At 36.4% G+C, this 26,599-nt stretch overlaps 2 protein-coding genes and 1 long non-coding RNA gene across 4 annotated transcripts; 2 read left to right on the top strand and 1 right to left on the bottom strand.

The window, feature by feature from the left end:
* The first annotated feature begins 215 nt into the window (after positions 1-215).
* On the top strand, positions 216-1,942 carry LOC131023556 (uncharacterized). Its single transcript, XM_057953101.1, has 3 exons — positions 216-410; positions 849-1,025; positions 1,107-1,942. Exons 1-3 carry the CDS (start codon positions 216-218, stop codon positions 1,617-1,619), a joined length of 885 nt encoding a protein of 294 aa, XP_057809084.1. The 3' UTR covers positions 1,620-1,942.
* Positions 1,943-13,990: 12,048 nt separating this feature from the next.
* LOC131020206 (V-type proton ATPase subunit C-like) lies at positions 13,991-22,795 on the bottom strand. 2 transcript variants are annotated; one of them, XM_057948903.1, is made up of 12 exons: positions 22,401-22,795; positions 22,210-22,278; positions 21,999-22,126; positions 21,808-21,907; positions 18,634-18,701; positions 17,188-17,329; positions 16,831-16,947; positions 16,524-16,649; positions 15,477-15,560; positions 15,309-15,388; positions 14,814-14,914; positions 13,991-14,385 (listed from the first exon to the last, which is right to left on the bottom strand). In XM_057948903.1, exons 1-11 carry the CDS (start codon positions 22,518-22,520, stop codon positions 14,815-14,817), a joined length of 1,134 nt encoding a protein of 377 aa, XP_057804886.1. In that variant the 5' UTR covers positions 22,521-22,795; the 3' UTR covers positions 13,991-14,385; position 14,814. The 2 variants fall into 2 exon arrangements, with proteins under 2 accessions (XP_057804886.1, XP_057804887.1); XM_057948904.1 differs by having other exon boundaries at positions 13,991-14,157.
* On the top strand, positions 19,925-21,917 carry LOC131020207 (uncharacterized). The gene is made up of 2 exons (XR_009100636.1): positions 19,925-21,240; positions 21,316-21,917. It is a non-coding gene; the product is annotated as an uncharacterized LOC131020207 (long non-coding RNA).
* Positions 22,796-26,599: the final 3,804 nt, after the last annotated feature.

Here is a 26,599-nt window from a genome sequence, read left to right as displayed (position 1 = left end):
TCAACAATTGGGGCAAATCAGACCAACCAGGATGAGGATGCCATCTGCAGCATGTAAAAGTCCATTCCGGCGTGATGATGTCAGAGGAACAAATTTTCTTAGGTACCTGAGGAGCAAAGAAGCTGAACAGTAAGTAATTAAGTAGCATTGAATAGATTTGCCTAATGTATGCCTAATGTATCATCATTCCAATTAACATTCTCATATGCATTGATATGTCCAGGAGGAATGTGGGTTTGCCATATCTGGTGGACAAAAATTGGTTTGGTCTGATAAAGAAGACTACCGAAAAGCTAGACAGTCAAAGCATAGACTCTTACCTTGCCGTGCTAGCAGCAAAACCAGAGTTGGCTGGTTTTGAAGGAATTGAATTCCCTGCAAACATTGCCATCACAGGCACAATGTTCTCGGTAATTACTTAATAATTTCTTATTGTAATATATATATATTTCATAATAATATGCTCATCTTGGCACTTATGGCACTATTAGTGCCATAAGTGCCTTGAGGAACATCGATTACTTGGTTACATTTTGGATTTCGGTTGGCACTTATGGCACTAATAGTACCATAAGTGCCTTGAGGAACATCGATTACTTGGTTACATTTTGGATTTCGGTTGGCACTTATGGCACTAATAGTGCCATAAGTGCCAAGAGGAACGATTACTTGTTACATTTTGGATTTTGGTTGGCACTTATGGCACTAATAGTGCCATAAGTGCCAAGAGAAACGATTACTTGTTACATTTTGGATTTCGGTTGGCACTTATGGCACTATTAGTGCCATAAGTGCCAACTGAAATTACAATATAAAGCATATAACAACTCAAATATAATAATGCACAGGCTACCATAGACCAAGTATGGAATGAATTACATGGAAAAGATCCGAAAGGCACAACATATGACCCAAAAAGCGAAGAGATCATACAAGAGGAACAAATGAAGAGGCTATGCTTGTTTGCAGTGGGGAAAGAGCCACGATGGGGGGAGTATGTCAAGAAATGGAACGATGTTGAGAAGGTTAGTGTGTCAATACCCAAGTGAGTTAAGTGTAAGTCGTATTGTTTATTTTTTTGACTAATGTATGTTATTTAATGTCAGCTCATCATGATTGTTCACTTCAACGATCACTGGGCCACCTGTTTGGTGAATTTCACGGACCATGAGTTGACGATATATGACTCCAATCAGCACAAGTTCGATGATATCCATCTCGATATACGTCAATGTGCTTTCTTGCCAATCTGCAGGATTATACCACAGATCCTCAAGAAGATTGGCTATTATGAGAAGCGCAATGTGGATGGGAAATACACAGAATGGATATATTCCTACCCATACGATGGATCGAACAATCTGAAACAACTGGATAGCGTAAGTTGTGGGGTTCTGTTTATTAAGTATGTCGAGATGATGCTTACTGGAAAGTTCGTTGAAAAGAACATGAGCAAGGCGGGGCTTAAAACATTCCGTGAAAAGATAGCAGAAAGCATCTACAAATTCAGCACGGATGCAAGTACCTTTGAGCCCTTGGAAGATGAAGATGAACAAGAGGATGCCGGTGAAGGCGAAGATGACGGTGAAGGCGTTGCGGCAGCCAATCTTCGTGAATGAACAATCAGTTTATATTTGTAAAACAATCAGTTAGTTTATTTTGATTGTCAATCAGTTTAGGCTTGATAAAGAACTTGGTGATCAGTTAGTTTATTTTGATTATGTGATATATATGGTATGTTTTAGTCAGAACCCTAAAGGTTTGGATTGTCAAGTACATAGCAGGTTTGGCACTTATGGCACTATTAGTGCCAGAAGTGCTTAAGGATATCCAAAATAAGTGCTTGCGGAAACGCAAAATAAAACAAAGTAAAATGGCCCTCTTGGCACTTATAGCACTAATAAAGGATATCCCAAAAAACATAAGTGTTTTCGGAAATAAAATACAAAATAAAATGACCCTCTTGGCACTTATGGCACTATTAGTGCCATAAGTGCTAAAGGATATTCCAAAACTCAATGGTTCTCTTGGCACTTATGACACTAATAGTGTCACAAGTGTCTTCGGAAAACATAAACAAGTAAAATGGCCCAAATGGCACTTATGGCACTAATAGTGCCATAAGTGCCAAGTGGGACTTGCAAGCATCTGACAGATTCGATAACAGATTCCAACAATGACAAACACCTATAAAAGGTCAACATTATATAATTCAAATGAACAATGAAACATGTCAATATATAAAAATTTTAAAAGCTTCAACTAAGCCTAAGAGGACAGGTTACACGGTTATGATCGTCAGATCTACAAAGGCTGCATCGTCTCTTTTTTGTACCACTAACACATGACTCACTGCTGCTGACTTCTTCCTGCACTGTAAGTTTCATGACTGCAGTGCACGTAGATTGATAATGTCCTTTCTCATGGCATCGAGAACAAAAACGACGGCTCGATGAGCCGGAACCACCACTCTTCATCATCTTCTCACGCGGCCTCCCAGATTGTTGAACATCACCTGGTGTTAGCACAACCCTCGAAGCAATATCCTCGGGAATGCGCCAATCTTCAGGATTCGGTAGTGGCATCACCTCGCCAGAATATATTTCACGGAGAGTAGCAGTTGAAAAGTAATTATTCACATAAGACGACGGGTTCTGGTTCACCTTTCTGCATCAAAAGAAGAATCAAATAAATTTCATTATTGTAAATATAATGAATAAACAAGCATAAAGATCGTGCAGAACTATATGGCACTTATGGCACTAATAGTGCCATAAGTGTCATTCGTGCAGCAAAAATGCACTTAATCACATGGCCATAAAAAACAGAAATAAATCAAATAACAAACAAAGAATCAATACTGACCCTATTGCAGTTGCAGCATGAGGACATGGTATCCTTTGGAACTGGAACACAAGACACGTGCATGTGTGACTGCCAAGATCAACAACATAACTCTTGTTATCAGATGTAACCTCAAACTTTGTTGGATTGATTGGCTGGACAGACATCCTCAATCCCAAATCAACTGATTTAGCCAATCTCATAGATGCCCAATCTGTCAGCTCGAGAGGTCTTTCCATAGCAAGAACCCGTCGTTCATAGAACCAAGTTCCAATCCTTGATCGGATAGTCTCCAAAAGGGTGCAAACAGGCAACCTTCTAGACCATCGGAGACAATTGTTCAAACTCTCAGCAGGATTAGAGGTCATGAGCATATAGCGACGGACCGGGCAGTGTGAACGAGCCCATCTACTTGGACCAATGTTCATCAACTTCTCATGTGCACGAGGTTTAACAGACTTCAAATTCTCCATGTGTTGCTCAAAATCCTCAATCTTGTACGCCCTTGCAGCTAACTTGAAAAGAGTAACAACATGACTTCCCCAATGCTTTAGATTGCTCTGTATGTGAAAGGAACAAAGTGCCTGCGGGGTTCCTGGAAAGATATGCTCTATTGCTTTTCTGATACTCACATGCTGATCAGAAACAAACAGTAACTCATCACGGACACCAAAAGTATGCCGTAGCCGCTTAAGAAACCAAATCCACGATGCATCACGCTCTTTATCCGCAATCCCAAAAGCTAAAGGCAATATCTGTTCATTTGCATCTTTTGCAACAGCAACAAACAAGATACCTTTGTATTTGCCCTTCAAATGAGTGCCATCAATAACTATCATAGGACGACACGACTTAAAGGCTTTAATACAAGCAGAAAGAGCAATAAAAGCATACTCGAACACATTATTTTCATTAGTCTGTACATCTACCACAGAACCAGGATTTGCCTGCTGTAGCATGTGTAAGTACTTCGGCATGATGTGAAAGGAAGTATCCGGGTCACCATACGTCATCTTCAAAGCCAAGTTCCTCGCAGCAAGTGCAGTGCTATACATGACAGAAATACCATATTTATGCTGTAACAATGCCTGAATAGTTCTTGGTGTAAGGGTAACACCTTTAGCCATCACATCGGGAAGGAAATACGATGCCAACACCTTAGAAGACACTTTTGGGGCAGCATGGTACCTCAGGTCAATTGCGCAGTCATGAGGAACAAATTCAGTAATAGTCCACATTTTTCCCAAAGCCTTCCCACGAATCACAAACGGGCAACCACCTCCAAATTTGCAAACAACATAGTATCTAGACAGTGAGGAACGAACTGTAGTGAACGATGCATGGTTAATAAGATGATAAACACCACAAGCTACAACCATCTTATCCTTGCTTTGAAAAATACCACCAACAGAGAATGTATCGCTGCTCGAATCATCCTCCTCTATGCCTAGTTCTTGAAAAGGGACCGAAGCTTGATAAGCAGCACCTGGGATAACCCACTGACTAGTAGGGTGATGATAATTTCCTATCTCTTCATCAGAATCATCACGCGGTGGCATATTCTGACAATCTCTACCACAGTAGTCATCAAAATCCTCATCATCATCAGACCCATAATCACCTTGCCCAACTAAACGATCATCACCCTCATCCTCCTCATCAACATCATCAGCAACTTCACAACAATTCTCAAGACCATTCATCTGATTGTCACTAGAATTAAAATTGCTAGAAGCTGAAACTTCAACAACAGGATTATGTAAAACATGCTTCGCCAAATCATTACTTCTAAGAGAAACAGTCACATGTAAAATCGGCATTTGAACAGAATTCAACAAATGTGACAGTTCAAAATCATCAGTAATCTTCATCCTCATCACCTCACATCCAGGAGACTGAAACAATGCATCAATTTCATACATATAGACAGTCCTATTCTTCATTAAACGAAGTTCAATCTTACCAAGTAGATCAATGAATGTTATACCATTAGACGGTATAGGCATATATTCCCTCCGTCCACCCTCATAAACATTGTTAACCCAAGTTCCTCCATGAGCAATAATAATAGATGTTGCACCCATCTACATAAAACAAGGCAGTGTATGGTCATTAGTACAATTTCATACAGCACAAATATTGTAAATGTGATAAATAAACAAGCATACAAACAAGAAAAATAAAACCAAGTGATCTGGTCCTCTTAGCACTTATGGCACTAATAGTGCCATAAGTGCCTACGCAGATCCAAAATACAGAAATAACAGCAATCAAATCTAAATCCCTAAATGGAACATCTAAACCCTAAATGGATAATCTAAACCCTAAATGGAACATCTAAACCCTAATTGGATAATCTAAACCCTAATTGGAACATCTAAACCCCCCTAATTGGATAATCTAAACCGTAAATGGATCTGCATAGGCACTTATGGCACTAATAGTGCCATAAGTGCCTACGCAGATCCAAAATACAGACATAACAGCAATCAAATTTAAATCCCTAAATGGAACATCTAAACCCTAAATGGATAATCTAAACCCTAAATGGATAATCTAAACCCTAAATGGAACATCTAAACCCTAATTGGAACATCTAAACCCCCCTAATTGGATAATCTAAACCGTAAATGGATCTGCATAGGCACTTATGGCACTAATAGTGCCATAAGTGCCTACGCAGATCCAAAATACAGACATAACAGCAATAAAATCTAAATCCCTAAATGGAACATTTAAACCCTAAATGGATAATCTAAACCCTAAATGGAACATGTAAACCCTAATTGGATAATCTAAACCCTAATTGGAACATCTAAACCCCCATAATTGGATAATCTAAACCGTAAATGGATCTGCATAGGCACTTATGGCACTAATAGTGCCATAAGTGCCTACGCAGATCCAAAATACAGACATAACAACAATCAAATCTAAATCCCTAAATGGAACATCTAAACCCTAAATGGATAATCTAAACCCTAAATGGAACATCTAAACCCTAATTGGAACATCTAAACCCCCCTAATTGGATAATCTAAACCGTAAATGGATCTGCATAGGCACTTATGGCACTAATAGTGCCATAAGTGCCTACGCAGATCCAAAATACAGACATAACAGCAATCAAATCTAAATCCCTAAATGGAACATCTAAACCCTAAATGGATAATCTAAACCCTAAATGGAACATCTAAACCCTAATTGGATAATCTAAACCCTAATTGGAACATCTAAACCCCCCTAATTGGATAATCTAAACCGTAAATGGATCTGCATAGGCACTTATGGCACTAATAGTGCCATAAGTGCCTACGCAGATCCAAAATACAGACATAACAGCAATCAAATCTAAATCCCTAAATGGAACATCTAAACCCTAAATGGATAATCTAAACCTTAATTGGCCAAATGACTGCACCACCCAGCTACATGATATCAGAACACAATTGTATGGCACTAATAGTGCCATAAGTGCCTACCATTGACAGCTACACATACAAAAACAACAGCAATATAATATACGTGCCAAATCTCGTACAAAAATACAGAAATCACAGAAATAGAAGAACTAGAAGAAATCATAATGTGAATAAGATGAAACAGATCAAACAAACAAAAAACTAACAATCTCATACCAAATCTCGTCGGATCACTGCAGATTTGTCGAAAGTGGTGAGAGAGGAGGAAGATGAAGAGGAGAGGATAATCGTCTCTCTAGTCTCTTCGTCGGCGCCGGCGAGAGAGAGATAGATGCGGAGAGGACAATCAGAGAGAGAATTCAGATACGTCGAGGGCGGTGAGAGAGAGCTGGAGGAGGAGAGGACAAATCGTCTCTCTAATCTCTTCGTCGGGGAAAATCACAACGAGAGAGGTGGAGAATTGCCTTCATTCATCATCATCGCAGAAACAATATGGCGCAGATAGAGGTGAGAGAGGTGGATCGCAGGCGAGATAGAGAATCACAGCAAGAGAGGTGGAGAATTGGCTTCATTCATCATCATCGCAGAAACAATATGGCGCAGATAGAGGTGAAAGAGGTGGATCGCAGGCGAGAGAGAGAGAGAGAGAGAGATCACGTGTATGTGCTGATCTCTGCATGGGTTAATCCCTGGAGAAACCTGAATCTCCATGAATCCGGATCCGGGTCAAACGAAGGTATTAGATTAATTGGGTTAAGGGGTATATTAGGTAAGACACATAAAAAATGGCTAAATATTGTTATTTATCATTTGGTGGACAAAATTTAAGTTTCATTCATCAATAGGGCCATCCGGCCCTATTGTTTCTTATTTTTTCGTACCTCCGATTTAAAAATCCTGGATCCGCTACTGATGACGACTACCAAGTATGATACTGAGAAGTTCACGAGTAAGAATGATTTTGAACTTTGGAGGATTAAAATGAAAGCTATTTTGATCCAGCTAGCAAGGGTTAGCAGATGCACTGAAAGATGAGAATAATCTACCTGATATGATTAGCAAAGAGAGAAGGCTGGAATTGTTGGAGAAGGCTCACAACACCATCATCTTGTGCCTTGGTGATAAGGTTCAAGCCTGAAATGGAGTTCTCCATATTATGAAAGACTGTGGTTATCATGAAAGGAATAAAAAATAAGAGCCTATATTATCTAGAAGTTGAGACCATTATTGGAGCGGCATATGTTAGCTTCGTAGATGAGTCAAAGATATGACATGCAATGCTTGGTCATGTGAAGAATGCATTTTAGGCAAAAGTATACCCTTATATAATTCGAGTAAAATGGTTGCAACTCATGTTTTGGATTATGTTCACTGTGATCTCTAGGGCCCTTCAAGAATAGAGATAATATGTTGAGGCAGATATTATATGGCATTAATAGATGATTACTTAAGAAAGCTCTTAGTGTATATTTTGAAGGCTAAGTCTGAAACCTTTCAAAGGTTTTTTGAATTGCCTAGTGTTGTAGGGAAAGAGAAACGTACAAAGCTGAAGTGCCTTAGAACTGATAATGGCTTGGAGTTTTTTTCAGATGAATTCCAGAAGTTCTGCAAGGAGAAAGATACTAAAAGGTACCTGACAATGCCAGGAAATCCACATCAAAATGGGCTTGTGGAGAGAATGAATAGGACTATAAATTATACTCCAATCGTCCTGCTAAAAATGGCTTGTTTTCCATTTTAGTTTATTTTGCTAAAAGTTATCCAACCTATAAAAGACAATAACTCTCGGAAAGATGTGAGTCCTATCATTTTTATTCAATTTACATTTTATTCTTAATCTACGTGTAAAAAAAAAAGAGTTAGAACTTTTTAGCAGGACAGAAAGAGTAATAAATATTATTAGTCAATTATACGGGTATATCCGTTAGTTTTACTAGTTTACCCGATACTCAAATACCCATAAAACTCCTTAGCTTTAACTGAGTTGTTAACCAGCGAATGTGGTTAATTGGTAACTGAATATCGAACGGTATTGGGTAGGTTTGCAGGTAATCGAATATCTGACACCATTTAAATACCCCCACCAAAGTCCTTAATAATTTCTATCATTTAAGCTATTTATATTTGATGGAATGATATTTTAGTAACGAGGATAAAAATACTTAATCATATATCTTATCAATCATGAAAAATAGACGTCTCTCTAAAGTATGTACAATTACTAGTTGTGAATAACTTAATGAGAGTTGAAAACATGAAACTAGTAAAGTATATATAAAGATGATCTGATCCGATTATATTATAATTAGACATTGAGGATGTTTGACTGAGCTTAATTATAAGCTCTTTCAAATAACTTATAAATTTTTCAAAAATGTTTGACAAAGCTCTTAAATTGCTTATAAGTTGTGAAAATAAGCTTCAACACCTTATAAGTTCCAAAAAATAAGTTCTTCAACCCTATCTTATTTTTTCATGATTTTATAAGCAACAATTAATTTATAAAAATAATCATATTATAATTTATTATTTCGATATATATACTTCACATTTCGTCATTTTTCTTTCTCTCACTCAAAATTCTCTCCCTCCCCTTATAAGCTTAGTTATCTAAACGTTTTGGCAACTTATAAGTTATTAGAGCATCCACAGTGGGGATGACTTGATAGCTGACTTGATAGAGGGGGGGACCACATTGGGTCAAGGAGGCTGCAGTGGGATGACATGATAGCTGACCTGATTTTTTTAGTTTTGATTTTTGTATTTTTCATTTAATTTTAATTGTACAAATTTAAATAACACAATTTACTTCAAATTTAAATTGCATTAATTTTAAAATCCTAAAAATTACATAAAAAAATTACATAAATCTTAAAAATTTAAAGACATATCCTAAAATAACTATTCCGGCTCTAGATGTCCGAAATGTGCCCAAATATGCTCAATCAAATCACGTTGAAGCTGAGCATGTATCTGTCTATTTCGAAGAATTGCATCTCTTTGCACGTATTTCTCGAAGCAAACCGGTGTTACTCGAGCACTCTCGGACGAGTCACTGCTAGACACCCCGTGTCCTGCGTCGTCATCTCTCCAATGGGCAGCTCTTTCACCTTCGTTCTCAACAATCATGTTGTGGAGAATGATGCAACACATCATGATTTCCTTGAGATTGTCGAAGTACCAACCTCGCGCCGAACTTTGAATGATTCCCCGTCGAGCTTGAAGCACTCCAAAAGCACGTTCGACATCCTTTCGTGCCGATTCTTGCATCTTCTTGAACCTTGCCTCCTTTGGATTGGTCGCCATCGGCGAACTCTTGACGAAGCAGCGCCACTACAGATATATGTCGTCGCACAAGTAGTAGCTCATTTGGTAGTAGTGTCGGTTGGCCTCAAAGATCACTGGCGCCGCCGTTCCATCCAACACGTCAGAGAATAGAGGCGGCTGGTTCAGAACGTTGATGTCGTTGTTCAAACCAGCGACACCGAAGAAGGCAAGCCAAATCCACAAATCGTGGGATGCAACGGCCTCCAAGATCAAGGTGGGCTCCCCTTGATCACCGTGTGTATATGCGCCGTACCACGCCTTTGGGCAATTCTTCCATGCCAATGCATACAATAAGGACTCTCGAGCATCCCGGGAAATCCATGTCGCGCCTCGTGCATCTGAAGAAGGCGTTGGACTTGGATGTCCGCTTGCGTCAGACGTCGAAGATACTCGCCTGAGTAAGCCCAGATGACAGCCTTGCAGAATCTCTTGAGGCATAGACGCCCCGTCATGTCGGCGACCTTGAGATACTCGTCGAAAGTATCCGCACCGACGCCGGTGGCTAATTGGCGGATAGCTGCCGTGCATTTCTATAAAGACGTGAGAGAGTCCTGACCTCGTGCATCATGGCTCATCTGGAAATAAGTATCTTCACCTTGAACAACTCTTTCTGCATTCGAAAACGACATCGAAAAAATGTAGGCCCGTACGTCGGATTGTCATTGAAGTAGTCTTGCATAAGACGTAAATGAGCAGCCTCGCGATCACGGTGGACGTATTTTCGGTGATGAACAACACGTTCCGGCGCCGGTTGGGAGTACATTTGAGCAAGCAATTGTTTTTGCTCCTGTATCTCATCGATGATCGCCTGCGCTACCTCGTCGGAGGAAGACGACGAATTATCATCGAATCATTTCATTTTTTGAAGATTTATAGAAAGTAAAAAATAAAAAATAAAAAATAAAAAATAAAAAATGAAGAAAAAAGGAGAAAACGACATTGAATCCATTGGGAAAAAAAGAAAAAGGGAGAAAACGGCTATATTACCGTTAAATTTTGAAATTTATTTATATATATATATAGGGAGAGGGTCATGTGAGAATGTCATATTTTTGTGACACCTAAGAGTTGATCCTAGCCCTTTATTTTGTGAATCTAATGGCTGTGAGATAATTACATGATGAGCCTATATATGAGGTGTTAAGGGTATTGTTGTATTTCATCAATTTTTATAATCCGTTACTTTCCTATAATCATGCTATCATGATATCTTTTATTTAAGGCAATTAAGATTTTATATGTCACGTATAATTGTGTATATTTTTTTCATGTTTTACATTGGAACATTAAATGCAAATATTCGTCATCTGATTTTGTTAATAGCTCAATGTTTAATTATGCCATTATTCATATATATGTTGTTCGTGCGAATACAATGTCACATGAATATTGTCTTGTTCAATGTATGTTGTTCGTGCGAACATAATGTCACATTCATGTGTGTTGTTCATTAACACATTGTTCATGTATGTTTTCACATGAATAAAACGAATGAACATTTATTCGATCATTACCTTAGTTTGTGGTTTGAAAAATTTTGACCTTAACTTTTATTCATGATTGTATTAAATTATGAACAAACATTTTTCAATCAAGAACATGTTTTTTGTTCATGTATATTTTTCATATATTCAACAATATATTATGTCATGTTTCGAATTTCATTCACTCATTGTGTTATTACAAATTTAGAACATGGCACATCATTTATAAAACCTTAAAAAAAATTACTTATCAAGTAATTGATATTGTTGAACAACGGTGCATAACCAAATTTTTGCACATATTTTTTCATAAGCATATGTAAGCAAAGTAGAACAATGAAAATGAATAAACTTCAATTTTAATTACCAAATGTAATCATGAGTCTGTGCTCTATTGAAATATGGCATAAAACATAATATTTGTTGAAAGTCTATAACTTGTTCATATTCCTGAATTGTCTCATCCAAGAAAGACATAGTTAGTATTGAAGTTACTACTCTTGCATAACTCGCGATAATGTGTAGATCTCCAACTCCCCAGTTTCATAGTTGAAATGATCAATTAAGTACCCAATAAATCATTCGTCCTGATATCTCTCTAATGGTAATAATGTCGAATTCCATCCTCTTCACATACTCCTTCTGTGCATTGTTCATCAAAGACAGGTTGTCATAGTAAAAGACAACCATGAAAAAATCCATCACAGATTCAACCATTTCATATTCATATTAAAGTTCAAACATGAACAAGGCTAATTCATATTCACGATATACTCATAGTATATTCGAGATACGAACAAAATAATTTTATTTTCACACTCATTTTATTCATATCTGAATTTAGTCATGAACAAATACACCTCACATTCAAACCCATTATATTCATAGCATCACATGAACAACCAAATCTACACATGAACAACATCACTTATATTAACAATCACAATGTTCATATCCAGATTCACAATATTAACAACCCCAACACATAAGAATCCCAAATAGGAAAATGTCGTATTGTTCAAAACGTTCAATGTTCATGAATAAAAAAATTACCCTAACAAAACTAAATTAGCCTTGAACTTTGGATCCATGCATAGTTCACGATAATGCACATATGTGGACTACATGACATTTTCTTTGACACAGTTGTAGTCACAAAATAGAATCGATGTACAAGGTTGTAATCTCATAGCTCTCTTCCACGTGAATCCAGATGTGGTCTTCATATTCAGGCGAATTGTTCAATGCTCTATAAGTTGAAAACTATACCTTCAATCTCGAATTCCAGCCGAACGAGGCAGATGACCATGAACAAGAAAGGTTGCTTCAATGGAGGTTTCTCTAATGGAGCCTAAAATGAGGAGACGTAAATGTGTAAAAAAAAGTGATTGCATAGGATATTCAATGCGGGATTTGAGGGATCAATCTAATCATTTAATTCTCTTTCCATATTAGTTAGTTTTGAGGTTCCAAAATTACCCTTCTTAATTTTATTCGGCAGAAATACTATAAAAATGAGGCATATGTTAAGCTACAAGATTTTTAATTATAACCGTAGGATCTTCTAAAATTAATGGTGTAGGATGGTTCTTAGGTGTCACTAATTTTGAGATTCTCACTAGATACTAACCCTCTATATATATATATATATATATTGGTGCGTGTAATACACGCGGCTGCAAAAAGGGAGATCAGGCCAAGCCTAATAAATTAGGCTAGACTCGAGTAGGAGGGGGCTGCAGTGGGCGACCCGATCTCGGGTCCCCACTGTGGGTGCTCTTAGAGTTTGTAAATTGTCTAAAATAAGCTTAGCCAAATACCTCTAAATTTGAGCATGAACAAACCTGAAGTTGCAAGAAATCCCATGAGTTATGTTGTTGTGTGGAAGAAGAGAAGACAAAGTTCGTTTTCTCTCCATTCTCTCGTCTTTTTCTTGCAATAATTCCATCTACCTTGTCATTTTCCAACATATTTAGATCCATCTACAACACATTCAGTCACATCCTGAAGCCGTATTTTTTTTGACCCACTGAACACACACACACACACGAATATATATGTTTTACTGATCCGTAAAACATAGAAAATAGTAGCATGTAGTAATAAATGAAAACACAAATAAAAGTTGATACTATAATACGCAGAGCAGAAATGATTTGATCTTGTATGGTGTCGGCCTAGGGCTGAGGACTGCAACCTAGGGTGGAGGCTGATGGGACCAATTGCTATGTTGAATTCAATTGACTTGTCTCCTTAAATTTGTGATTACTTATAAAATAAGGTGTGGGTTGTCCTAATCCCTACTTGCTTCTTTGTCTTCTTAATATTTCTTTCATCGAAATGGTCCCTTCCTATATACTAATGATATGGACTGGCATACGAAAGTATTCCATTCCATTCCATTCAACCAATATTTCTTTATTCAAATACAACATTCCATTCCATTCAACCAATATTTCTTTATTCAAATACAACATTTTTATTATTAAGCGTGACATAGGGTTATTTTTGGGGTACTTTTAGACTGGTCCTCTTAAATCAGGTATGAAGGGAAATAAGTGAGAGATTAATAACAGTTGGAAATTGGAATATGGTCTCTAGAGGCTATATATAAGGACCACTCCCATTAATACCATTTCAGAGATTACCATACACATGCTCACAAACATTTCAATTTCTTCTACCACAAAAGACAAAATCCACTTTCAACGTCAATCTGAATTCCCAATGCTCAATTCAAATTCTAAATTAACACACCACACTTTGGAATTCTTAAAATGCCTACAATTTCCTTTGTATAATTATGGGGCATGAACCTTTAGCTCGTGTTTGATTCATGTGATCTCAACTTTAATATAATAAAAATTTAGCCCGCGTAAAAAATGTTTAATAATTAATGGCCGGCATAAAAAATCAGGGTTATAAACTATATTTATTGCTACGAATATCTATATATCATGTGGCAATGAAGAATCAATGTTTCGGTGGCTTGTGAGTTGTGATCAACATCTCTACCAGTTACTCTCACACTGACACTGTTGCCAATATGGATAAATGAAAAATTGGCAAATATCTATCTCCTGCACAATGCAACAAATTCTGCTCACTGATAAAATACTAAGTTATTCATAACATGTGCAATGTTGTCCGAGAATGAGTAAAATCACAGAGCAGTTTGCATCACTCTGTTCCATTCTATATTCCACATCTCTAGGGCTGCATTTACACCATACTGTCAATTTGCCAACTTGCAGAGATGGAACATTTCCCATCTGTTTCGCAACATGTCGACTGCATATTCATGTAATCTAGCAAACAAATCAAATGTTAACAGTATCTACTTTGGTTCTATCTTTCACTACAAAACCTGATGTTTGATGTTAACATCCCAACATTAAGATGACAAATCGAAAGCTTCAGAGAAAAGTGGCTTATTTTCATTCCAATTAACTTATTTCTTGCTGATAAATACATTCAATAACATCCATCAAAACACAACTTCAGACAACAGAAGTTTGGGGGACAAGTAACCCGATACAGTTCTAGGATTCTCAAGTTCGGCAAGCAATTACAGAAAAAGAATAGGTGGGGAGTGTTTTACAGGCAGCATATGCTTCTGAAGGAAGAAAAGAATCGGGCAGTATACCATATTATACAAGGACAGAATGTCTTTATTATGACCAATAAAACAACACAAGGGATTGCAAAAAGGGACAGTGACACTTCAGTGTCTCACCTTAAATAAGATTAATGGTGAATGAGACGTAAGGATGAGCATCTGCTTCGCCTGCTGCAAGGCCGCCCATTCCTCCCTCGTCCTCAGTTTTCCAGAATGTGCTGCAGTAACACATAGAAGATAATGATGAAACAAAAGTATTGTGGAATATTTTACTATCCAATCTCAAAAGGTCCAGGGACCATAAAAGATGTAGCCTTCAGAAGGAATTGTTTGACTTGGTTAAACAGAAACAATGGATCTGCTTTGGATGGATAGGTGACAAGCTATTCCTAACTATTTAACAATAACTGCTATACATTCATATAACATGCAGAGCTTTAAAAATTTTCCTTAAGGTGACAGGAAATAAATCTATCCCATCCTAGAAAACTAGACAGCTTCAGCAAAATCTAGTTGGAGTTACAGTCCAACATGGTCCCATTTTTTCTCAAAAAAAGACTGCAAAAGTTTCATGAGATGTAGGAAGAGATAAAAAGCAAATCAAGGTAGTACCTGTTTGAATTGCTACACATTCCCTCAAGAATGGAGCGAACTTTCTTCTCACTTTTTACTGGAGGTGACAGTACAACAGACTGAGAGAGAAAGAGATTGTTAGTAAGAGGTTTCTATATAGTCATGTGACCAAAAAAAAAAGCGACAGAAATAAGACAGTATAACTACCAGAAAAGATGGTGGCAGGCCATATCGGAGAATGCTTTCACTAAAAACTCTTACAGCACAGAAATGCATCCAGGAACTAAAAACCTGTAATAGAATGAATCAAATCCAAATTCAAATGGAAACATACAGAACAAACTGTTGAATAGGCCATTGATTCAGAGAACAGCTAGTGAAGTTATACTCCACAAATTACTAATAATTGCCACCAAAATATTACAATCCTAGAAGGTACAATTGGTTATCAAATTGATTCCATGATAAGAAGGTGAAAGTGAAATAGATTAAAGGAAAAGGATAACCTCTAGTAGGCTCAGTCTATCATAAAATATTAGAAATACAGTAGATCAAAGAATTTAAGTTCCACATCACAACAGACACATGAATGATCTCTCAGTATTCTGATGGAGTTTACTTTCTAGTGCTATTTGATTATTGGTACACTTTGGCTCTGAAGGAAAGTAGATGGGGTGTTGATTTCGACAAAGGTGTGATATGTTCTAAAAGTGGAGATGAAATGAATTTGGTGGCTGCTGTTAACACTGTAGATACAAGGGAACAAATGATTATGACAGACTGTAATGTCTCACAAATTTCAATATTTCAAAAGAATCTTCAATTGAAAGTCTGTTTCAATGATGAAATATAATTTGCAGTCATACAAGTGCTCGGCTTTTACTTATAAGTACAAGATGTTGAATGAAGCTAAACCAATTTGCAACTGAATGAAAAAAGACAAAGCCAGTAACTATTGGTATCAATCTAAAGGAATAAAGATAAGGAAATAAGCCACTCCAACATCCATGGAATGGATCTGAGGCACATTAGAACCAGACTAAACTTAAGTCTCTAACAATTTCAGATAATTCGTCCCCAGCCTTCCCAAGGAAGGCATGTTCGATCATATAAGAAACCATATCTAATTCCACAGACAATTTTCTATTGTTTCCATCTAAGTCATTGAGACTCGGAGAACATAATTCACCTAGTACCACACATATACATCTGAGGAAATTAATTTCAGCAAATTATAGAAGGGGGAATAAAGACCTCTCCGTAACTAGTATAGCACCATTGCAAAAGAGAGCTTCTCATTGTCTCCTGGTCTTGCATCAGTTTTTCAAGCTCCTGCTTCCGACTGTCTTGTGTCTCAGTATTATATTCAAAATCGCGAATCTATATCACAATATTAGTGAAGGGCAAAAGAACATATTAGTGAAGGGTCTTATTAAAGATAGAGCTTTGGAGGAAAAGTACAAATTTTAGCATAACTAGTGCAATAGTTGCAAGGTATAATATAAAACCCCACATAGAGAGTGAACAAACAGAAAAAGAAACGGGGTTTACCATTACTTACCTGGAAACTTCTTTCACGTGCCTTGGTTCTAAAATTGTCAGCATCACGACTGAATAATGTCACAGTGTAAAGAGCATATTCATTATCCTCATGTAGCTTCTTCGAAGATCTGGGAACCTAAACAAAAAGTTTAATCAAGAGGTGTTATTTTCCAAATAAGAACTGAATATATATCGAAGGCAACTAAATAAGCTTTTAAATGCCAACAAGCGATGTGCCAGATTTTATGTTTGATGAGATGCTTCTTTATTCCTTGGCACTTAGTTACACAAGTAATGGAAAAAAGACATTTGGGCATTCTACTGCAGTCTAGATGAATAATGAGAACATCTCCCATCTAGTAAATAGAGTAATTACCACATATGTTGTCAGTGTCTCGTAGCTTGATAACCAGTCTTTCTGAGAATACTTTGAAACAACTGCGAGAAGGGTAGTCAAGTGTTCCGAACTAACAACGTCTTCTGGTTTCACTAAATTTGAAAGATCACGAACAGCTAAACTGCATTTAGAAACCATTTGAATCAATTGAAGCAGTGAGTTAGAATACATTCATAATTGAACAAAGTGATGCTTTAGAATGCTATTATCACCAAGAATCTTCAACATGACTGCATACAAGCAACTGTGTGTGCGTGCGTGCATGCACGCACATGTGTATGTGAGAAAGAGAGAGAAGACCATTCTCGTTGCCAGCAGAATGCCAATACACATGCAAACCAAATCTCCAACCACAAAGTTCTCTCTTTACCAATAATTATCTAATGATTATTCTGGAAGCAATATTTTTCTTTAAAAATTTGTGACTAAATCTTCACAAGTAGAAAAACCTACAATGCCAACTGTATGTTGCATCTAACATTTATGGAGAAGGGTGATTTCCCAAAAAAGTATGAGGAAACTCTCATTGATGGACTTCTAGATTTCACAAAGATATTTCAAGTCTCAAGTGATTTTGTAAAGATAGAAATAGAAGGATATCCAGAAGAACACCTTCCAGAAGTCAATCATGATGACTGAATTAATAGTATGTAGATCATAGATAGAAATATAATAACTTTATTGGGTTTTTTTCCCTTTCTGAGAATTGTAGTTAGATTTGGATTAATTTCAAAGTGTAAAGGATTTATACCAAGCAACTACAGCCATAGCTTTTGGAGCCACTACAGCTAAAAAGAAGACATTTCATCACCTGTATTAGTTATATTAATATATTTTTTTTTATAGCTGTTATTAACTTTTTCTTAAGCAAACTGGTTATTTAGGAGTGTTAAAACTTCTTTGGTAAATGGCTCTTCAATACATCAAAGCAACTTTATCCCCGCTTCTTTTTTATAGATATAATCCATTTCGTGAGAGAGACACGAAGCAATTCACACCTAACAGCCACCGAATTGAGCAAACATGCATTCATTTCAAAAGCCGTACAACTACCAAGACAGTCATTCACTTGGATACTAAAACCCTGATAGAGTTCATAGCAAATGCACTAAACAGCAAATGGACTTCCCAAGTTTTATTTCACAACTTGTGTCAGCATGGCTTGCATTACGTACAATGGTACAAGTGATTATGTTTCTCACTCATGAAAAGCAAGGAGTACCAGAACTCACAACATTCGATCAAGACACCAGAAAAAACTGAATTATCATACTAAACTAATAGTTATATGGATTTCAGACCTTTAGGCATACAACAGCTTTTAGGTATTTACCTTAAATCATACAAAACATAATCATTTATTTCATTCTTAAACTTACCATAGTACAAGCCCTAGATATATCAAAGCTTAAATTACACACATACCTTCCAGCCTGCTTTCTGTTAATGGCATTCAGTTGGCTGCGCACATTGCTATATTCAGAGACACGAACCTGTGAAGGAAATCAACCAGCTTAACAAGCATGCTAATGGATCCAAGCCCAGATATGTAAGACATGCACGATAGATATTGTTTTCATAAGAAACAAAAAGGGTGGTTGAGCACAGTAGTATTGCACATTTGCGCTCATAGAAATAACTTTGCCATCAAATCTAGTGACAGAACATCTATTGATTTTGAGAGATTTATTTGACATGGCATATTGAAATCCACAATAACAAAATTATTTAGACCTATTGTCCATAATGTCCTTTACCAGGTAACTGACATAATCATCCTGGCACCTGGCATGTACATCAGTATCGGAATACTAAGATCACAATTGCTTTATTGTTTCACACTACAACGTGACATTTTATTATACATTTGAAAATTTATCAAGTGTTTGTATCAAAAAATTATTAACAAGGCAAACTATTGGCAGGTTTTAATCATCACTGTCTGTCTAATGATATTATATCTCTAAAGCTGCTTAGGACTCTCCTGTGCCAGAAAACAATAGGGTCAGAGGGATTTTAGCTAGATAGAATTTAATCATGAAACTGAAGAGGCTTCAAAGGATACCAAATAGTTCCACCTCATATAGGTAAAGAAGTGCAAAGTGCAACCACTAGCAGCAGGACCATCTGCATACTTTATTATACAAGTTAAAGAAAAATTGTGTCATGCTAAACAACTAATGCAGACCTGGGTCAGAAGAAAACTAATTGCCTAATTTGGAGCATTTCTAAATGAAAACAATCGCAGGTCCCATCACATGAATCCAGCAGGTCACAGAGATTCATTCATGAACTCTAGAGACCAGAATTTTTCTAGAGGAAAGATGAAAAGGAATCCAAGCAGATAAAAAAGAAATCTGTTCTACAACGAGATTATAGCATCTTCATGAAGTCAATCATGACTATCATAAAACAAAATCTGACAGAGCACTTCATTCATGAATTGAAAAATAAACCAATAATTTTCCTGTGCACATTTGAAAAGGCCTCCAGTCATAAAGCTTTTTCAGTCTTATCATTATAATTTAAAGGGTTAAGGTGCAGATAGGCCCCTCAAGTGAAGGCCCTTAGAGCATTTCAGTCCTCTTACTAACTGTGTGTGCAAATTGGCCCTCGAACTCAAAAAAATGGTGCAGATCCCCCCCTCTGACTTAACACTGTTATGGGCCGTTAGTCAGAGGGGGCAATCTGCACCGTTTTTTTGGAGTTCAGGGGCTAATCTGCACATTTTCCCTTTTTGGAGTTCGGGGGCTAATCTGCACACCGTTCATTAAAAAAAATCACATCTCATCTTCTCTGACCAACTTTTCCGGCGTCAATCGCCGTCAGATGAGGAAAATCACGAAATCAAGTTCCCAAGCCCCAAATCGGGAATTCCAAATCGGCGTCATTGCTCCCGAAAATCACATAATCGAAATGGAAACTCGAATTCTCCCTCGAACGTCACCGCCCCCCAATTGCAGAATCACCCCCAACGAATCGAACTTCGCCTCGCTGTAGGCGGTGATCGTGACCCCAATCGAGATCGAGATCATGTTGGCCATGGTCTCTGATTTGAAGGTGTCCTTCTTCAACAACACGCCGATAGTGTAGATGGCGACGGGCATCGTCGGCCTTTATCACCGGATTTCGCCGGATTTGAGAGAAAGAGGCGACTCCTTATCGAGAAAAGTTAGGCGACTCCTCATCGAGAAAAGCCAGGCGGCGGGTTCACCGGATATTGCGGCGGCGATTTTCGACGAAATGGGAGAATTAGGGCTCGTCCTTGACGCTAAGCATGTGCAGTCGAGCGAGCTCCGAGGTTTAAGGCCCAAGAGAGAAAGAAAGGGGCAGCGCCCTCCGCCGGCCTCGCCGGAGCTTGAATCAGCGACAACGACGATCAAATTTTGAGCGAGAGAGATGAATTAATTAAAAAGTTAAAAGGTGCAGATTAGCCCCTGAACTCCGAAAAAATGGTGCAGATCGCCCCCTTGACTAACGGCCCATAACGGTGTTAAGTCAGAGGGGCCGATCTGCACCGTTTTTTTGAGTTCGGGGGCCAATTTGCACACACAGTTAGTAAGGGGACTGAAACGCTCTAAGGGCCTCCACTTGAGGGGCCTATCTGCACCTTAACCCTAATTTAAAATGATCCATTACTGACACAGGAAACTGACTAGAAGCATCTTCCTTGATGATATTTCAGGTGATTTGGAAGATGTATTCACTTAGTTTCATTGTAAGACTGAGGAATGACCGAATGAGCATGAAAGATATGCCTTTCAACCATGGGTATGGTAAAAGTATATTTCTAAATACTCAGGAACCTAGCACATCTGAACATTTTAATGGGTGATAATCATGTCATAGAAGGAAATGCTAGGCAACTCTAATACCAGAAAGGCAGAATAGGCCACTTTTTGAGGTTGAGATGTTTTACTGGAAGAAATGTCATTGACATGAATTGATCAAAGAAAAAATAAAATGATTTTTGTAGCACAGCGTCAAATAACCCCGGCTACAATGCATTACAATTGGCCAGCATTAATTTAGGTTGCTGGGGCCAACATAAGTTACACAGCCAAAACCCCGGCTACAATGCATTACAATTGGCCAGCATTAATTTAGGTTGCTGGGGCCAACATAAGTTACACAGCCAAAGAAGCATATGGGAGATGAGGGAGGTCAGCTCCTATAAACATAACTGGGGCTTGTAGTCTCGCACTAGCTAAATCAAAATGAGTGTTAAGGGGATAAAAGGAGAACATACATAACATTCACATCTTAAATTTTAGTCAAAATCTCTCTTCTTTTCACTCTAGGTACATTATACATGCTTGGCACCTCTTGTTGAACTATTATGGATCTAACCAGGGAACTAGTGCACTAGAAAGTAACCGAGCAACTTTGGTGGTTTGCTCCCAATCAGCAAGTCATGGGTTAGTCAGATGACACAACTAATCTCTGCAACATCTATAGTACCTCCAATTCCAAAGCTCCTTTGCTACGCGTGACAAAATCCATATTGAAAATAAAATATTAAAAGGATTACTATACTAGATCATATGAAGTTATAAACAATCAATGCATGTTGGTATCGACTTAAAAGAGTGAGTGTACCTTGAGATCATCCTCAATCTTGGCAATTTGAACATGAATTCCGTCCACAATCTCCTTCAGCGGTGACATTGTGGGATACTTTGCCTCATCCCACATGAATCTGCAGAAAGTATAAACTTTATCCAAATCCATACATACGTTAACAAACTTCAACGCATAAAGAAAGACTCAATATATGCATCTAATTTTGCCTGGTAAGATAAGAGTCCACAGGAACCCCGTCCACAGTAAGCGAGCTACTAACAACTCCCGAGACCCTCTCCAATTCCTCAATCTGACGCCGGATTTTGTGCGACACTCCTTCAATGAAGTTGTTCGCCTGCCAAAAGAAGAAATCATACTCTAATAAAACAACAAGAAAACAATTTCAACAAAATCAGCCAAGTTTTCCGAACAACTCGCCTTCGATAGGTCGTCGCTGAGAGCCAAAAGCAAATCCAGGGTGCCAACGCGTAGATTTGGAATGTTGAACTGAAGAATTCAAGCAAAAAACAAATAAAAACAACACAATTGGCGAATCAGGATTGGCAAAAAAGACGCTTTGCGGAAGAGATCTGAAACGAATAACAAAGCGTAGAGTGCATCAACAATACTCTGTATAGAGAGGTGTCGAAGGCTTGTTTGGAGATGGATTCCTGAAGACGACTCCATACGGACGAGGAGGAGCCGCCTTGACCGACGGGGAGAGACGCCACCCAGTAACGTGTCGCCATTGCCGCCGATTACAGATTGATCGAGCGATTCGATCGAATATTCTCAGAGAGATGTTTACCGATATTTTGGTGAGGATTAAGAAGATAACAATAATGGCGTCGGAGGTGATGATTGATGTTGGTTTAGTAGATTTGCTCCTGCTTCCACTGATTCCTCTTCGTCTTATAACGAATCACTATCTAACCATTAACCTGTTTGCTTATTCATATGCCTTTTTCCGATCTCCTTCAGCTCACTTTTTGCTTTCTCTTGTTATCGCAATTAAGTCCTTCATATTGTGATTATTCCTACATACTACCCCAAAAAATCACAAATTTTCGCAAACAGCGTCATAACTGATGAGTCTTTGTAAACTTTTGCACATATATTAATAATTCAAATTAAGTTTTTTTTTTTTTAATTATTAGTATTACCTAAAAAAATGAAAAATCACACTTACATTCTAACTCTCAAGATCACTCGAACCATTAGTTAGAAGAGAATGACTATTTATATTTAATGAAATAATTATTATTATTAATGATACCACATCCATGGTTAAGTTAGATTCAATTTTGACATATTTATAATGTTAGAAAAAAAATATAATAATATTTAAATATATATTTATTTTACAATTTTCAATTTTTGTGTACAAAACTATAATACATTAAAATTTGTATATTTAGACGTCATTTATTATGAAATCGTATTATATAGTCCAAAATCAAGACGTGATAAGATAATAATTGATATTCTTACCCAAATATTAAATTACTCATCTTCTCACATTCTTGCTCGCAGTCCAATCAATTAAACGATAATTTAAATATGTGGAAGTATTGCATATATTTTATGTATTTAAATCTATCAATTATATAATGGAATACATTTTTGAGAGCCCACAGCCATTCTCTATCCTACGTGGCGCTCTAAAAAATCTCCATTTTATGCTCTTTGAAATCTACTATTCACGCCTATTATCTCCTCTCTTAGTATTGTACCGTTTAGTTATGTATTTATTTATTTAAGGCAATCTTAATCACTAATTAAGATTTTCAAAAGTCAAAAGTCATAACATCTGCTCTTAATCATTAATCTACGTTACTTACTCAAAACTCATCTTCTAAAAAATTCTTCTCCAAAACCATACAATCAGCCGATTGTATCATCTTCTCAAAAGTTATAGTATCATCTTCTCAAAATTCTTTTCGAAAGTTCATACAATCAGCCGAGCCGTTTCTTTTCTCAAATTGACAACTGCAAATCCTCTATCCTCTATCCTCTATCCTCTATATAATACGAAAATATGCCTAACCTACGTGGCAATCCTTAAATCTCAGCATTTCTACAATTCTCCATTCTCCTTCATCTCCCAATTTTCCTTTCCCATTCCCTTTTAACATCTCTGTAATCTCAGTCTTCATTGTTGTCTCAGCATTTAATCTCAGTCTAATCAGCCTTTCCATTATCAATAATCAATATTCATCAATGCCGATCAATAATCAACCTTGATTATGGCCCACGTTTTCAACTATAAATCATGATTTCAAAGATTTATTTTTTACCTCCCCACACTTGTATCCAGTCCGACGCATGTACGAACAATCAAACACAGGATCTTCGGTTCATCGATATTCGATTTTTGCTACTAAATTTTTGGTCTTGCTGCTAAATTGTTGGTTGTATTTCATGGCGTGAGACTGTCGGTGAGGGAACTTTCATTGTGTTTGGGTTTATTATTCGAATTTGCCATTGCATACCATAGTTGTTAATCTTTATTTTTTTGCTTGTGATATTATTTATCTGAACATCAAAGTACATCCCAGCATCAATTGAAGGAAGAAATAGCCATGAAGTAATTGGCGGTGGATGAAACCTACCACCTACAATAAAGAAGAATACATCTGAACCTAAAAAAAGTGTAAAGTCATTGTATATATGGTGATGTGTAGCCATATTTCTCTCTCTATATGTGTTGTTGATGGTGTTCAGGCTGTTCAGCACCAGCCCCGTTCCGGACTTTTCATGGGCCCTAGGCAGAATGAGAAAAAAAGAGACCCCTTTAACTGCATACAATTGTGTGTTTGTGGACCATCTTTTTTAAAGGAATAAGATTAGAGTCTTTGGGCTTGTACTGCAAATTTTTTATTGATTGGGGCCCAATATATGACTAAAAAGTCTTATTTATATAAACTAATAACAATAAAAATAAAAAAATTGGGGCCCCATTTGGCCCTGAGCCCTAGGCGGTCGCACCCCTCGCCTATGCCCAGGGCCGGCCCTGTTCAGCACAACAATTTAGTAGTACATCCATCATATTCATGCATATACTTGTGTTGTATTTTTCACAGCTGCCATTTTCATTTGATGGGGTAATCCCTATTCAACTGAGCACATATTTGCTGTTTCGATTATCTTGAAGCAACATATTTGTGTTTGTGTTTATGTCTGCAAATCTTATGGTAGAGAGAGACAGAAAGAAAGAGGAATCCAGCAGAACATATTTCAGTACCAAAATGAATTTCAAAATTGATTGACTATCCATCCCCAATCGTTTAAATTAAAATATACTTTTCATTTCTCCTGATAAGGCTGTACTCCATTAATGATATTTTTACTTCATTTTTAATTATATTATCGAATTCATGATTTATATTTTTAATGATATTAATGATATTTTTACTTTACTTAAAAGGTTCATAATAAATATTTTATATTTTAAATACATGATTTGAAATTATATAAAATATGTGAGAAAAGAAAATTTTGCGAGAGAAATATATGGGAAAATAGAGAATTTGTTTGTTTGTTTGTCAAATTATAAAATTAATAGGCTTTATTTATAAAGAATTTTGTGTATGAATTCTAATATTATACATTTCAAATCTATCTAAATACTCTCTTCATCCATTAAGATTGTGATCACTTTTAATTACATGGATTTTAATAAGTATTGGCTTTATTTATAAAGAGTTTTTTATATGAATTCTAATATATATATGCATTTCAAATCTATCTAAATACTCCCCTTATCTACTAAGAATGTGATCACTTTTAATGACACAAATTTTAATAAATATTAAACGAGTGCATTATAAGTGGAGAAATAAATTGAGAAGGTGTGGTAAGGAATTTGTGATGGGATAGTGTTTAAAAGTAAAAAAAAAAAACATACACTATTATTAAGGAAATGATGAAGTATAAATTGAACGCACCTATAAAATGGTGTCATTTGGCAACAAATGAGTTGATGATCATTTGGAAATTTATCTGTTTTCTTTTTCTTTTTAGTTTATTGTATCTGTGATCGAATATGTTATAGTTTAATACTCCCTCCGTCCCATAAAGCATGACACAATTCTTTTTGGCACGAAAATTAAGAAATTAGTATTTTGTATGTTAAGTGTGGTAGGTAAAAATGTGAATAAATGATAAATATTTTGTCATTTTTAGAAACTGTTTTCTATGTCATGCTTCGTGGGACGAAATGAGTAATAATAATAATAATAATAATAATAATAATAATAATAATAATAATAATAATAATAATAATAATAATAATTCTATGTGGCATCACTACATTTTTTCATTTTTATTTATCTTAATAATTCTCCAAAGATCTCCATATTTACTTATTCTCATTTATGTAAATCTTATCATTCCACATTGATCTTTTATGAGATTTCACCAAAACAAAACCTATATAAAAGAATGCTCATACTCTTCAAACCAAAATTCCACGTTTAATTGGTGGAGTGATTGAGATTAATACTTTGACAAAATAAATTATTTCTTCAATTTGATTTGTATAATTTTTCATACAAAATTTGAATTTATTTATTTTGATGAAATTTGCACATATGAATTTTTATTGTTGAGCATAATTCATCAATTTTCTTTTTGTTTTTTCTTTTAGTTTAATAATAATAATAATAATAATAATAATAATAATAATAATAATAATAATAATAATAATAATAATAATAATAATAATAATAATAATAATAATAGTAATAATAATAAAATACATCTTCGATATTTATTCATTCTCATATATCTAAGTCATATCATCACATATTAATCTTTTATGAGATTT

Source organism: Salvia miltiorrhiza, chromosome 4, assembly GCF_028751815.1.
Source record: "Salvia miltiorrhiza cultivar Shanhuang (shh) chromosome 4, IMPLAD_Smil_shh, whole genome shotgun sequence".
NCBI classification, from domain to species: domain Eukaryota; kingdom Viridiplantae; phylum Streptophyta; class Magnoliopsida; order Lamiales; family Lamiaceae; genus Salvia; species Salvia miltiorrhiza.
The sequence above is the reverse complement of the archived record's forward strand: the minus strand, read 5'-3'. Positions and strand labels throughout refer to the sequence as shown.

Excerpts from the sequence above, each read along its gene's own strand:
- LOC131023556 (XM_057953101.1), top strand. The coding sequence starts at position 216 with ATGTCCAGGAGGAATGTGGGTTTGCCATATCTGGTGGACAAAAATTGG. Across the intron at positions 411-848 it reads TCACAGGCACAATGTTCTCG|GCTACCATAGACCAAGTATG; the intron begins GTAATTACTTAA and ends AATAATGCACAG. Across the intron at positions 1,026-1,106 it reads AATGGAACGATGTTGAGAAG|CTCATCATGATTGTTCACTT; the intron begins GTTAGTGTGTCA and ends ATTTAATGTCAG.
- LOC131020206 (XM_057948903.1), bottom strand. The coding sequence starts at position 22,520 with ATGGCGACACGTTACTGGGTGGCGTCTCTCCCCGTCGGTCAAGGCGGC. Across the intron at positions 22,279-22,400 it reads TCGACACCTCTCTATACAGA|TTCAACATTCCAAATCTACG; the intron begins GTATTGTTGATG and ends TGAATTCTTCAG. Across the intron at positions 17,330-18,633 it reads AACAGAAAGCAGGCTGGAAG|TTTAGCTGTTCGTGATCTTT; the intron begins GTATGTGTGTAA and ends TTCTAAATGCAG.